Genomic DNA, 15,677 nt, shown 5'->3' on the forward strand with positions numbered 1-15,677 from the left:
GATGTTTTATTCCAAGCTGTCTGGTTATTGGAGACGTCAGAGAGACAGAGACATAGAGAGAGAGAGAGAGAGAGAGAGAGAGAGAGAGAGAGAGAGAGAGAGAGAGAGAGAGATATGCCCTTCTTAGATACTACCAGGCTTGAACTTTAAAGTTCATTTTGTTGATGCCACCTGCAAGATGTAATAATGTATTCGATTTTGTCCCGTTTACTGCGAAACGGATTTAAATTTAGAGAAATCGTCACCCCTTATTTTATTTTATTTAATTTTTTTTTTGTACTCTTACTACTGTTTCTTGTGATAGATTTTTTTTTTTCGTATATGTATGGTACTGTATTGTATTTCCAAATCTTTTGTCACAACATATTTCTCTGCGTGAAATTCGGGCTGATCTCCCCAGGAAGAGCGCGTCGCTACACTGAGAGCGCCGCCCTTTTTTTCTTTTTTTTTTCTTTTCCTGCATGCATTAAAAAAAAGTTTTCCTATCGAAGTCGATTTTTCTACAGAATTTTGCCAGGGACAACCCTTTGTTGCCGTGTGTTCTTTTACGTGCGCCAAGTGCGTGCTGCACGTGGGACCTCGGTTTATCGTCTCATCCTAATGACTAGCGTCCAGCCCACCACTCAAGGTCTAGTGGAGGGGAGGGGGGGGGGTATAATGGCGACTGTGCCGTGATTCGAACCAGTGCGCTCAGATTCTCTCGCTTCCTAGGCGGACGCGGTACTTCCGGGCCATCATTCTCACCATGTTAATGCTCATTTACACAAACTGATGTGATATGTGTTGTTCGTTTATCCCCTGCATAAAATGCCGTAGCCTAACACATGGATTCCATATCCCCCCCCCTCCCACACACACACACTCTATCGCCCCTATCTCTCCTCTCCTGTCCATTTTTTTCTCTCATTCCTACTAAGTCTCTTTTCATTTCTCTTTTCCCTCCTTTACCCCTTCTTCACATCCCCCCCACCCACCCACCTACCCACCCCCACCCCCACCCACGCACACCCTCTCCCTCCCTTCTCTTCATTTATTTCCTTTTTTTTGTGTGGAGGTAATTACTGCCCCGTTGAACAGTCTACTTCCCACGCAGGTTCATAGACAGACGTATTTCTTTTTTTCTTTTTAAATGAAAGAAGGATCGGTTCTTTCCGGGCAAACTCCAGGAGTGGTTTTCCGGTGGTGTAACGAGTGCAGGTCCAACTGACATGCTGATGTCTGCTTCAGCCAAGGGCTTTTTTGGGGGTGGAGGAGGGGGGGTGGATGTGGTGACTGTGGGAAGAGGAGGGTGGTGGTGGTGGTGGTGGTGGTGGTTCCAACTTCATCTCTTTGAAAGGAATGGATTCCGGTGGATTGGGAATGGCTTTGGTGTCTCTGTCTCCGCCCCCACCCCCCGCACCCCACCGCCCCCAGTCCCCCCTCGCCCCCTCCCCCTCTGATGTTTTTTTCTTCTTCTCTCAGTTCCGGGTTTTGGTTTTCCTCTGTTTGTCTGTCTCTGTTTCTGTGTCTGTCTCTGTTTATCTGTCCATATCTCTGTCTGTTTCTGTCTCTGTTTTATCTGTCTCTATCTCTGTCTGTGTGTTTTTGTCTCTGTTTCTGTGTCTGTCTATCTCTGTTTGTCTCTGTTTTAGCTGTCTGCGTGTCTTTGTCTCTGTTTCTATGTCTGTATGTCGCTGTCTGTTTTATCTGTCTGTGTCTGTGTGTCTGTCTTTGCCTCTGTTTCTATGTCTGTCTGTCTGGCTTTCTCAGTCTCCGTCTGCCTCTGTCCTGTCTGCATATCTGTCTTGTTCTCCCTGTATCTCTGTGCCTGTCTCAGTTTGTCGCTGTTTCTTCCTCTCTGTCTCTATCTGCATGCCTTTGTCTGTCTGTTTATCTGTTGGTCTTTGTCTCCGTCTGCCTGTCTGTCTCTGTCTTTCTGTGTCTGTCTGACTGTTTGTCTGCTTCACACACACACACACACACACACACACACACGCACGCACGCACACACACACATACACGCACGTACACACACACACACACACACACACACACACACACACGCACGCACGCACACACACACACATACACGCACGTACACACACACACACACACACACACACACACACACACACACGCACACACACACGCACACACACACACACAAACACACACACACACACACACACACACACACACACACACACACACAGAGGCGGATTATCACAGCCAAATACTCAAAGATGAAGGTGGTTGACGAATCAAGTTGGGTGAGTAGGGAAGATGGTGGGCCTGTGCAGAGGACTGTTCATGAAGCTCTGTGAGTTTTCACACTTGCTAAATCTTCTTTCTCCAACGAGTAATCAGGTTAGGTATTTCTGAATCAGCGTCCGGTCCACCATTATAGATATAGAACATGTGATGACAGTGGTAATAATGATTTGTCCGTTGTGTAAAAGATTCAACAGAAAATGAGATGCACTTTATTCTTTGTTGTCCAACTCTAAAAGAATATTTGAGAAGCGTTTTTGTTAAAGCCTAAATACTACAGAAAGCCGAATCTGTTTCAATTAAACATAATAATGTACTTATAGAAAGTCAAATCTGTCCAACCACCTCTGAATCTGTTATAAACATTTTTTTTGTATTTGTAAAGAAAAAAGCTTTCAAATTTCTAGAAATGACTACATCATGAGAATATTGATTTTTTTCTGCAGTCTGTTTTTAAGCGCAGACTGGTCTGCTTTCGGGGCAGATTTTATATTTTCATACGTGATTTCAAATTATTTTCATTATATCATGTTCATATGCTTCTTCATAAGGGGCCTTGGCTTTTTTTTTCTTTTTTTCTTTTTTTTTTAATGAAAAAGCCATCATGAATCTTGAATCTCTCCAACAAATAGGTCCATTTTTTTTGGTTAATATCTAAAAGGACATCGAAAGCTGCTTTTGAAGCACCTGAAAGTAGTTTGAGGTTTGCTTGTCATCTCACCCACTGGCTTGTGTACTGCTTTGGTTTCTTATCACTTTTTTTTTAAAATTGCCCTACTGTGTTAATCTTTTCTTCAGTAGAAATTGTTCAATGAATAAACATGTATGAGACAACTTCCTTCGCTCTGACTCTCTCCATCCCTAGTCTTCTTGTGGGTTTGTTTCTTGTTGTTGTTTTTGTTGTTGTTGTTGTGTGTGTGTGTGTGTGTGTGGGGGGGGGGGGGGGTGAGGGGAGGGGGATGGATTGTGGGGGAGGGGGTGTTGGCTTTTTGTTGTTGTTGTTTCTGTGTGTGTGTGTGTGTGTGTGTGTGTGTGTGTGTGTGAGAGTGTGTGTGTGTGTGTTTTGCTGTCATTCTCTCCTCCAAATCTCCCCTTCTCCCCACACTCTCATTTCCCCTCCGGACATCTCTTTCGTTGCTCACAAGCTCTTTATCCCAGTTTGTTTCTGTCAGTGCTCATTGCTTTTCTTGTGTGTGTGTGTGTGTGTGTGTGTGTGTGTGTGTGTGTGTGTGTGTGTGTGTGTGTGTGTGTGTGTGTGTGTGTGTGTGTGTGTGTGTGTGTGTGTGTGTGTGCTAATTCCTCTCAATCGAACGATGCACACTTTGGACACAGTTTACAGGAACATTACGCTTTCTTTTCCTGTGCGGTTGGGAGGTTCCGATCCTTTAATGGACAAGCGCCTGAGTGGCGGTGTCTTCATCTGGTGCCATGAGCAAAACAAACGGAAGACACACACACAAAAGGACAAACACAAAGACACACACAAAACACGCACGCACACTCACACACGCATGCACGCACGCACACACACACACACACACACACACACACACACACACACACACGAGCGCGCGCGTACTCACACGCACACACGCACACACATCCTCTCTTTCTCTCTGTCTGTCTATCCGTCTCACACACATAAATAAATAAATGAATATGTATATACATAAAGGTATACGTGTATATAATACACACACACACACACACACACACACACACACACATATATATATATATATATATATATATATATATATATATATAATTTTTATATTATTAGAAAACAAACCTTGTATATATTTTTTTAAATTAAAGGCAAACACTTCATTAGGGGAAGCGTTGTCTTTCTGAGATTTCTCGATTGCTTGTTTGACTGACATGATTATGACTGCTTCAGTTGATAGCATTTTTTTGCTGGCGTGTTCCATTTCATCTCAAAGGGAAGAAACGCATTCATTTACCATGTCATTGTCATTGGCTTCAGTTTCCTTGTCTTTATCTTCCAGTTGCTGTGTCAGGTGTTGTTGTTGTTCACTTAGTTTCTGTCTCTGTCTCTTTTTCAGTCTGACTTTCTTTATGTGTACGTGTTCTCATGTGGACAGGCTGGTGGCCTTCGCATTAACTCACGCAGTACGGCCAGTCCTCTCTTCTCCTCTACACAGACCCCTCGGATGTCCAGTGGGTGTCTGAATGACCCAACCTTCAGCTTCCGTCGTCAGAATTGTGGTATTCTTTGTCAACATTCACGTCTTCAGTATAAGAGCTTTCCGCTTGCAATATTTTGATGATGGTAATACGGGTGAAACGCTGTTAACGTCGTCTCTTTCGCCGTTCGTATGGAAAGAGTTAACTTCCTGCGTTCCTGCCTCTGTCTCTTTTTCAGTCTGACTTTCTGTCTCCTCAACCTCCGCGTGTATCCTTTTCTTCGTGATTTGCGAAGCCTAAGTCGATCCAGACCCCCCCACCCCCCCCCCTCTGTATACAACGTTTCCCGTGTTTTGTGTTCATCTGTAGCAAACAGGCTGGTGGCCTTTTAGTAATTTAGTTCCGAGTTCCTTTTTTGACCAGCGAAGTTTTCAGAGGTCGAATGGTGCTCTTGGAACGCTGAAACTATTTTGAAATTTTGACATATTCGTTGTGCTTTGTCTGTTCGTATTACTGTTCTGGTTAATCATTTGCTTCAGAAGGGTTTGAAATGGAAGATAACTTGAGGTTAAACATACACGAGAAAGTTCATCCACCCAAACCGTTCTTTGCTTACCTGTCTTCTTCTTTTTTTTTTTTTTTTTTTTACCTGTTGATTAATCTTTAGTCTATCTTTTAGATTAGGATTTTACTAGTAATTAAAATTCGGTAGAGCAACCCATGCATCGCATCTCTCTCATTGTGTTTCGTTCTTTAGTTTAGCGTCTTTTCTACCCCAAAATGCATAACTAACATGCAATTACATTTAACAATAGCAATTTGAAAATGATAACAATAATACTCAGAAACCATTAACACAATTCTAAAGTACATTAAAGGAATGTAGAATATAGGGCTATGAACTAATGCCTGTGGAAGTTCGACCAGAAAAACCTCATCAGAAATAACTTTCCAAAAATCATCTGCAGAATACTTAATTCTTTTTGAAATACTTGGGCAAGAAGGTACGTAACTGCTGACAGTGAAACAAACAATGATGCAAACTGAACTGCTTACCACAGATGCATGTAACTTTTTTTTTTTTTTTACTATACTTTGTCTTCAGCGCATCAATTTTTATACGGAAGAAAGTAGAGGTTATTAATCTTGTATAGCAAGCTGATGGATTCGGTATCTTTTCTTCAATAATATTCTCGCGGAGTAATGTCTCTTTATGTTTTAAAAACTTTTCTTTCCATCTGTTATGAAATCGACCCCATGCTGATTTTTCTAACAAAGTGTATGTATCTTTTACGGCAAGACGGACATGTATCTTTGTCGATTTTTTCTGAATCTTGTGCTCCTATTTTAGCTGCTTTATCAGCAGTTTCATTGCCATGAATGCAGTGATGAGAAGGCACCCTACAAAAACTGACCTCAGACCCTTTAATCCTTAAACAATGTACCAAATGATTTGTGTGTGTGTGTGTGTGTGTGTGTGTGTGTGTGTGTGATCCCCTCTCTTTTTTCTCACTTGCTCTCTGTCTTACGAAACCATCTGTGTGTGTGTGTGTGTGTGTGTGTGTGTGTGTGTGTGTGTGTGTGTGTGTGTGTGTGTGTGTGTGTGTGTGTGTGTCTGTTTCTCTCTTCACGCCTCCACTTGCCTCTCTCTCCCTCTCGCTATATAATGCCTGCCAGCTACCTCTTTTCTTCACTGGTTCCAGTTGAACAAAAACAGACGTCCGATGCAGGTGGTGGGTGAAGATTAAGATAAAAAAAAAGAAAAAAGAAAAGAAGAAGACCTCCATAGCATCCTCACCATCACCATCCTTTTCCTCATTCACCACCCAAAGAGAAATATTCTTCTTTATATTTTATTTCATTTTATTTTTTTTTAAATTAATTTTTTGCTTGAGCGGTGGAACATTGGATCCTAGCGCGTGGATTTGAAGAGTTTTAGTTTCACTTTCAATGAAGCGTCAAAACCTGCAGAGTGGCCCATACACCATATCTGCTTTTTCAATTAACGAAAAAAAAAAAGAAGAAGAAAAAAGAGGAGATGCCTGACCTACGCCTTAAACCAACACGCTAGTCAGTGTTTTGAGAGGGGACCACTAATAAGTATAACATGTTAGCCTAAAAACAAAGTAAGAAGAATGAAGAGAATAAACAGATACGTAAATACATTGGAATGTAAAATAACAACAACAAAAATAATGATAGTAAAAAAAAAAAAAAAAAGAAAGAAAGAAAAAAGATAATGATAATGATAATATTAATAATGATAATAATGATAATAATAATAATGATAATAATCAAAATGCTTCTACTACCACCACCATTACTACTACTACTACTACTAATGATGATGATGATGATGATGATAATGATAAAAATAATGATAATAATATTATCATTAATAATGATTATGATAATAATAATCATGATAATAAAAATGCTTCTACTACCACCACTACTACTATTACTACCACTACTACTCCTAATGATGATGATGATGGTAAAGAAAGAAAGAAAGAAAGAAAGAAAGAAAGAAGACAAATGAAATCGATCATTCTCTGGCTTCACACACACACACACACACACACACACACACACACACACACACACACACACAAATCGGGGAATGGTGGGTCGGAGTCGGTAAACACTTGCGCAATGTTTTTCCACACGGAGACGCGTTTATCTCTCTCTGTTCCTCCCATTCTCCCTCCCTCTCTCCCACTCTCTCTGCTTCTGTCTTTCTGTGTTTCTGTCCGTGTCTGTTACTATGTGTTTCTCTGTGTGTCTTTGTCTCTGTCCCTCTTTCCTTTTGCCATCCCTCTCTCTGTCTCTGCGTCTTTGTCTTTTTCTCTCTCTCTCTGTGTGTTTGCCCCTCTGTTTGTCTACCTCTGTCTCTTATTTATTTATTTATGTAAGCTTATCTATCTATCTATATATATTTTTTTCTTCTCAAGGCCTGACTAAGCGCGTTGGGTTACGCTGCTGGTCAGGCATCTGCTTGGCAGATGTGGTGTAGCGTATATGGATTTGTCCGAACGCAGTGACGCCTCCTTGAGCTACTGAAACTGAAACTGAAACTGTCTCTGTCTCTCTCGCTCTTCGTCTGTCACTCGTATTCTTCATGTCTTTTTCTCTGTCTCTGTCAATGTCTTTCTCTCCGATATGTTTCCTCTCTGTGTCTCTTTCTATACCCCATTGTCTGTCTGCCTCTGTATCTGTCTGTCTCTGTCTATGTGTCTGTCTGTCTCTGCCTGCCTCTTCTCTCTGTCTGTCTGTCTCTCTATGTGTCTTTCCGATCATTAGGGGCTGGCACTTTATTAGTGGAGAAGTGACTGGTCTAGACAGATTGGAAAAAATAAAAAATAAACAGGCCATGCCTATAGTCCTTGCACAAAAACGTTTTGAGTTCTATCTCTGTCTCTGTTCGTTGGTCTATGTCTGTTTGTCAGTCAGTCTGTCTCTACGTTCCTTTTCTCTCTGTCTGTCTGTCTCTCTCTGTGTCTTTCCGATCATTAGGGGCCGGCACTTTATTAGTGGAGAAGTGACAGGAGTGGTGTCTCTGTGGTGCCGTGGGGGCAGGTCTGACTGACATGTTGATGTCTGCTTCAGCTGATGACATTCCTCTGCACTGCCCCCCGCTTCATCCTGTTGAAAGGAGAGGGACTCGTTCGTGTCCTGTTATCTGTTTGTTTGCTGTCTGTTTGTCTGTCTGTCTGTCTGTGTCTCCCTGCATCCGCCTCTCTGTCTCTTTCTGTCCCTCTGTCATTGTCTTTGATTTTTTTTCTTCTGTTTTTCTGCCTGTCTTTGTCTCACTCCATCTCTTTCTCTCTCTGTGTGTCCCTATCTTTCTCTGTTTCTCCCTGTCTCTTTCTGTATCTCTGTCCATCTTTCTGCCTGCCTGTTTGTTTGTCTCTATCCCTTTCCCTGTCTTTTTGTCTGCCTACCTTCTTCCTCTTTTTTTTTCTCTCCTAAAGCCTGTCTTTCTCTCCGACACGTCTTTCTGTGTCTGTCTTTGTCTGTCTCTGTATCTAGTCTATACAGATTGGAATTTTTTTTTTTAAAGGCCATGTCTAAAATGTTAATCCTTGAAATAAAAAAAAAATAAAAAAAATAAATGGTTTGAGTTCTCTGTCTCCCTGTCTCTATTCTTTGGTCAATGTCTGTTTGTCAGTCAGTCTGTCTCTGCATCCCTCTTCTCCCAGTCTGTCTGTCTGTCTCTTTCTCTCTGTCTTTCCGATCATTAGGGGCCGGCACTTTATTAGTGGAGAAGTGACAGGAGTGGTGTCTCTGTGGTGCCGTGGGGGCAGGTCTGACTGACATGTTGATGTCTGCTTCAGCTGATGACATTCCTCTGCACTGCCCCCCGCTTCATCCTGTTGAAAGGAGAGGGACTCGTTCGTGTCCTGTTATCTGTTTGTTTGCTGTCTGTCTGTCTGTCTGTTGGTCTATCTGTGTCTCACTGCACCCGTCTCTGTCTCTTTCTCTGTCTCTTTCTGTTCCTCTGTCATTGTCTTTGATTTTTTTTTCTTCTTCTGTTTTTCTGCCTGTCTTTGTCTCACTCCATCTCTTTCTCTCTCTGTGTGTCCCTATCTTTCTCTGTTTCTCCCTGTCTCTTTCTGTATCTCTGTCCATCTTTCTGCCTGCCTGTTTGTTTGTCTCTATCCCTTTCCCTGTCTTTTTGTCTGCCTACCTTCTTCCTCTTTTTTTTTCTCTCCTAAAGCCTGTCTTTCTCTCCGACACGTCTTTCTGTGTCTGTCTTTGTCTGTCTCTGTACCTAGTCTATACAGACTGGATTTTTTTTTTAAAGGCCATGTCTAAAATGTTAATCCTTGAATTAAAAAAAAATGGTTTGAGTTCTCTGTCTCCCTGTCTCTATTCTTTGGTCTATGTCTGTTTGTCAGTCAGTCTGTCTCTACGTCCCTCTTCTCTCTGTCTGTCTTTCTCTCTCTGTGTCTTTCCGATCATTAGGGGCCGGCACTTTATTAGTGGAGAAGTGACAGGAGTGGTGTCTCTGTGGTGCCGTGGGGGCAGGTCTGACTGACATGTTGATGTCTGCTTCAGCTGATGACATTCCTCTGCACTGCCCCCCGCTTCATCCTGTTGAAAGGAGAGGGACTCGTTCGTGTCCTTTTATCTGTTTGTTTGCTGTCTGTCTGTCTGTCTATCTCTGCCTCCTCCTCCTCCTTCTTCTATCTGCCTGTCTGTCTATCTGCTTGTCAGTCTGTCTATCTCTGCTTCCTCCTCCTTCTGTCAGTCTGTCTGTCTGTCAGTTTTTCTATCTCTGGCTCCTCCTTCTGTCTGCCTGCCTGTCTGTCTGTCAGTCAGTCTGTCTATCTCTGCCTCTTCCTCCTCCTTCTTCTGTCTGCCTGTCTGTCTATCTGCCTGTCAGTCTGTCTATCTCTGCCTCCTCTTCCTTCTGTCTGTCTGCCTGTCTGTCTGTCTGTCTATCAGTCAGTGTGTCTATCTCTGCCTCTTCCTCCTTCTGTCTGTCTGTCTGTCTGTCTTCCTGTCTGTCTGTCTGTCTATCTCTGCCTCCTCCTCCTTCAGTCTGTCTGTCTGTCTGTCTTCCTGTCTGTCTGTCTGTCTATCTCTGCCTCCTCCTCCTTCAGTCTGTCTGTCTGTCTGTCTGTCTGTCTGTCTCCCTGTCTGTCAGTCTGTCTGTTAACCTCTGCCTCCACATCCTTCTGTCTGTCTGCTTTTCTGTCAGTTTGTCTATCCCTGCCTCCTCCTGTCTGTCTGTCTGTCAGTCAGTCTGTCTATCTCTGCCTCTTCCTCCTTCTGTCTGTCTGTCTGTCTGTCTGTCTATCTCTGCCTCCTACTCCTTCTGTCAGTCTGTCTGTCAGTCAATCTATCTATCTCTGCCTCTCCCTCCTTCTGTCTGTCTGTCTATCTCTGCCTCTCCCTCCTTCTGTCTGTCTGTCTATCTCTGCCTCTCCCTCCTTCTGTCTGTCTGTCTGTCTCTGCCTCCTCCTTCTGTCTGCCTGTCTGTCTGTCTGTCAGTCTGTCTATCTGCCTCCTTCTCCTTCTGTCTGTCTGTCTGTCTATCTCTGCCTCTCCCTCCTTCTGTCTGTCTGTCTGTCTGTCTCTGCCTCCTCCTTCTGTCTGCCTGTCTGTGTGTCTGTCAGTCTGTCTATCTGCCTCCTTCTCCTTCTGTCTGTCTGTCTGTCTGTCTATCTCTGCCTTCTTCTCCTTCTGTCTGTCTGTCTGTCTGTCTGTCAGTCAGTCTGTCTATCTCTGCCTCCTCCTCCTTCTGTATGCCTGTCTGTCAGTCTGTCTGTCTGTCTGTCTGTGTTTCTCAGGTCAGGAGTTAACACCTTGTAAGCGGATAAGTGGTAAGAGTGGTCTCTTGAGATACTTAGTCTTTCTTTCTTCCTCTCTCTCTGTCTCTCTCTGTCTCGTCTCTGTCTCTCTCTCTCTCTCTCTCTCTCTCTCTTTCTGTCTCTATCTCTATCTGTCTGATTGTCTGCTCCTCTGTCTCTCTTTATCTGACTTCGTCTGCTGCTTTTCCTGTTTCTCACTGGCCTCTTTGAGTCTCTGTGTTTCAGACTCGGTATGTCTGTTTCTCTGCCTGCATCTGTGTGTGTGTGTGTGTGTGTGTGTGTGTGTGTGTGTGTGTGTGTGTGTGTGTGTGTGTGTGTGTGTGTGTGTGTGTGTGTGTGTGTGTGTGTGCCCTGTCTTTGTCTGCGTATCTGTTTCTCTCTGTCTGTCTCCATCTGTCTGTCTCTGCCTCTATCTGTCTGTCTCTGACTATGTCTCTGTTTCTCTCTGTCTCTGTCTGTCTGTCTGTCTGCCCCCCCCACCCGCTCTCTCTCTCTCTCTCTCTCTCTCTCCCCCCCCCCACACACACATCATTAGGGGCTAGCGCCTTGATAGCGGAGAAGCGGACTCGTTCATTTCCCTCGGTCTGTTTTTCTGTCTGTCCTGTCTGTCTGTCTGTCTGTCTTTGTCTCACTGCGTCTGTCTCCCTGCCTCTATCTTTCTCTGTCCCTTTCTGTCCTGTCTCTGTCATAGTCTCTGTCTTTTTTTTTGCCTCTCCGTCAGTCTCCCTCTGTGTAGTTCTTTCTTTGATACTTATCTGTCTGTTATTGTATATCATTTCTTTTCACATTGTTGCCTCTGTTGCTTCCACCTCTCCTCTTTTCGTATTTCTTATTCTCTCTCTCTCTCTCTCTCTCTCTCTCTCTCTCTCTCTCTCTGTGTCTCTCTCTCTCTCTGTCTGTCTGTCTCTCTTTCAAAATCTATTGTTCTCTCTCTTTTATTTCCTTTCCTTTCCTTTTTCATTCACGCTCTACTCCTTCCTCTTACCCTTTCTCTTCGTTCTTCGATATATAGTTAATTCAGCATACTGCTAAATGTGTGTGTGTGTGTGTGTGTGTGTGTGTGTGTGTGTGTGTGTGTGTGTGTGTGTGTGTGTGTTCCAGGCAACACAGCTCTCATCTACAGCGCCGGGGTAGGCAACGACGTGGCCACAGAACTGCTGACGCGCAACTTCCGCCGCCTGGGACTGCAGGTGGACCACTACAACAAGCAGGGCAACACGGCCCTCCACGTGGCCACCAAGAACGGCAACCTCAACTGCGCCAAGATCCTGGCCCAGAAAGGCCGGGCCTCCGTCAGCCTGAAGGACAAGGAGCAAGGCATGACGCCCCTAGAGTGGTGCCTGAGGAAAGGCTTCGAGAAGGACGAGGTGGATTTCCTCAAGCCCAACACCCGCTTCTACCGCGTGGCCAAGCTCGCCACCTCCCTGTCCAAGAGCCGCTCCAGCGTGGGGTCGCTGAGTCTGGACGCCAAGTCCAAGGTGTCGCCCACCAAGTCCGCGGACAGCGGCAGCAGCAGCAACGCCAAGGGACGTGCCAAGATCACCCTCAGCAGGTCCAAGTCCCACGCGGTGGAGTCCAACCCGCAGGGGAAAGCCGGGGGCGTCTTCAGACAGTCCACCATGGACGGAGCTACAGGCAGTCATCGTCACTCAGCGCCCAGGAGGTTTTCAGGGAAACTAGCTGCCAACATAACCTCTTTCGCTTCCGGCAAAAAGCCCAAGGAGGCTAAAGGTTGTAAGGAATCCAAAGAGACGGGCAAAGCCTCCAAAAAGATGAACACGACGGATGGTAGCGTCCCAGCAGATCCTGTTCCCGGCCGTTCGGCACCAAACTCCAACCTCATTGAAGTCAACGCTGCGGATGAACATACCAAAGCGTCGTCAATGAAGATCAGCCAAAAGTACATCTCGGGTATCCAAGGTGCTCCCATCAAGATTCCTGTTCAATCTGTGAACCTACAGGACGACAGTGAAGATGCTGTTCCAGCCAGCAGCCGCCCAGGGCGGGTGACAGGTCTGGGGTGTTCCTTGAGCATCACTAGCATGCAGTCCCTGACCACTTCCCTGGGCTCCTCTGACTGCAGGAGTGTGGATTCCCCTTCCAGCTCAGGACCTGACGAATACCCCACTGTCATTAGTGATTTCTACGACAGCAAGATCAACGTCAGTCTGGTCACATCCACGAACACCATGGGAACAAATGCTGGGTACGTTTCGAATGGACAAAACGTTGGGAGCAGTGTCTCTCCTTACCTTGACGGAACGATTCAGTCAGATAGATCCGATGCTGTGGAAGTGTCCACTTCTGAGAATCCAACCTTTAGCCAGGACAGTGGTCCTTCGGATGGTTCCAGCCACACAGCAGCCCAAGGTAAAAGCACAGCATCAAAAGCAGATACTAGACGCCTGAAACGAAACCCGAGCCTGCGGGACATTGACTGTGAGGAAATTCCATCGGACACTGCAGATGGCTTCGGAGACTTAACTCCGTATCAGGAGTCCAGCATGCCTCAGAGCCTGACCCGTCTTTCCGAAGAAGAGGACAGCATGGCGTCAGCTGACCAGCGCTCTGACGATGGACAAAGCCCACGGGGAGTGCTGACTTCCCCCCTCCCCACGATCACAGACTGTGGGCTGCAGAGTTCTCCCGCCAGCCAGGACTCCGCCATCATCTCCCACATGCGAGGAACTCTACAGATCAGCCAGGATGCCTGAATGACGCCGCAATAAAGCGAAGGGACTTGACACTTAATACTTTATGCATGGTCTGATCCAAGAACATACTAAGACTCTATGACTGTAAATACTACAGGCAACCCCCAAGTAGAATTACAGCAGAAACACTTGTTGAAGATTATTCTCTTGAAATATGTATTCTTCTAGCACATATATCACAATAACTAACATACAAGGAAAATCGCAATTCGGGATGAGAAGACTAATTCTTGAAGGAAAATATGTTGCTGTGTTGCTAAATGTTGCGCGGAAAAAAGAAAAGAAAGATAGACGCTGTTAAACTTAGTTGTTTTTTTTTCAGATTTCTTCATCAGCAATGACATTGATCCGGACACTTTCCATGTATTTTTCATGGTGATTGTTTAAAGAAAGAAATGGACGGCAACATAATACCTGGAGTAAGAAAGTCACACTTTTTTTTTTTTAAGTTCAAATACTGCCAGTTTGGTGAAAACGCTGAGCCTGCAACTGCATTTTCTTGGTGTTTTTATCCGGTGTCTCTCTCTGTCTTGGAAGGTGCTGGGCCTGCACCTTTAGAAAGACTGAATCGTCACAAGCTGACGACGACAAATCTTCTGTTAAAAGAAGCAAATCATGGTCCGAAGCTTACAACTTCAATAGACGGATGCACAGAATAACGCGAGTTCTGGTGATTTATGGAAAGAAAAAACGCATGCACAGTGACTGTCAAAACTACCGTTTTGTGAAGACGATGGAACTGTCCGCGAACGATTAATTGATAAAGGCTTTGGGTTGTCGAAAAGAAACAAAATCTTGATCGTCATAATCACAGTCCAAATATTGAAAGAGGGACACCTTTCATAAAAAAGTGATGTGACCTTGTGACAGGCAAAAAAGAATGTAGCTTTGTGAACAAATGTGTCTGGACATGGTTGTGTTACTGCCAAGAACGCAAGCACTTTTGCAGACAGCCGGTTTTTTCTGATCGGAATAAGAGGAGTGAAACAATGTGCGGAAATGTGATGCATAAATGACAAAATACTTTCTACTTTCAAAGCAATACTTTTTCTGTGGATTTTAACCTACTTCTAATAACATTTCAGGTGTGTTTCGAAGTTAGAAGATGTTTTTACAATTCCTCGTGTTTTAGTAAATTATCAGGTATCACCGAAAAGACTTTCAAAAATTTGTTTCTACTAGTTTACGTTTTCCATTCTATGTCATTCCATGTTCTCGTTCAAGAGCACGTTTTCGTTATAGTCTTCTTGTCGTATCTGTGACACACTATGTCTGTTTAGTCAACCGTATGATCCTCGGATACATTTATTTGTTTTATGTGTTTGTGGATTCTGTGAAAGTATCTGTCTGTTTGGCCATGTGACTGTGGATTCTGTGAAACTACCTGTTTGGCCATGTGACTGTGGATTCCGTGAAAGTACCTGTCTGTTTGGCCATGTGACTGTGCATTCCGTGAAAGTACCTGTCTGTTTGTCCATGTGACTGTGGATTCTGTGAAAGGACCTGTCTGTTTTGCTGTATATCTGTGGATTCTGTAAACGTACCTGTAACTGGCTGTGCGTTGTATTTTCTCCTCTTGCCAAGATAACTGTGACATTACACAAAACAAACAAAATATAAACGACTAAATATACATATGAATAAATAAATAAATGAAAAAAAAACCCTTTTTAAATAGATGTACGAAAATAACTAGGTAGCAAAGTGCCAACCAAGCAAGCAAGCAAGCAACAGCCAACAAACAACCAAACAACCGATCAACCAACCAACCAATCCACTAATCAACTAAGCAAGCAAGCAAGCAAGCAAGCAACCGACCAACCAACTTATAACTAAATAACTAAATAACCAACCAACCCGAACAGAGTATGCTAGCCATGAGGAACTAAGCATTTGTCATGACATACTAAATTGTACATTTTGGTGACCGGGGTCTCCATGTAATCTAATTGGACAGTCCTAGGAAAGGTGGAATTGATTAACAAATTAGACAATATCATCAGATCGTGCGTGCGCGTGCGCGTGTGTGTGTGTGTGTGCGTGTGTGTGTGTGTGTGTGTGTGTGTGTGTGTGTGTGTGTGTGTGTGTGTGTGTGTGTGCGCGTGTGTGTGTGTGTGTGCGTGTGTGTGTGTGTGTGTGTGTGTGTGTGTGTGTGTGTGTGTGTGTGTGTGTGTGTGTGTGTGTGTGTGTGTGTGTGTGTTTAAATCAACGTCTTTTTACACTGACAGAACTCGAACTCGAATAG

At 44.2% G+C, this 15,677-nt stretch overlaps 1 protein-coding gene across 1 annotated transcript in view; it reads left to right on the top strand.

Annotated features, from left to right (window-relative positions):
* Nucleotides 1-15,459, top strand: part of LOC143296155 (uncharacterized) — a 131,749-nt gene extending 116,290 nt beyond the window's left edge. The window contains exon 3 of the mRNA XM_076607958.1: nt 11,820-15,459. Within this exon, the coding sequence (XP_076464073.1) occupies nt 11,820-13,432 (1,613 nt within the window). The 3' untranslated portion in view covers nt 13,433-15,459. The remainder of the gene's footprint in view (nt 1-11,819) is intronic.
* The last annotated feature ends 218 nt before the right edge of the window (nt 15,460-15,677 follow it).

This window comes from Babylonia areolata, chromosome 21, assembly GCF_041734735.1.
Source record: "Babylonia areolata isolate BAREFJ2019XMU chromosome 21, ASM4173473v1, whole genome shotgun sequence".
Taxonomy (NCBI): Eukaryota; Metazoa; Mollusca; class Gastropoda; order Neogastropoda; family Buccinidae; genus Babylonia; species Babylonia areolata.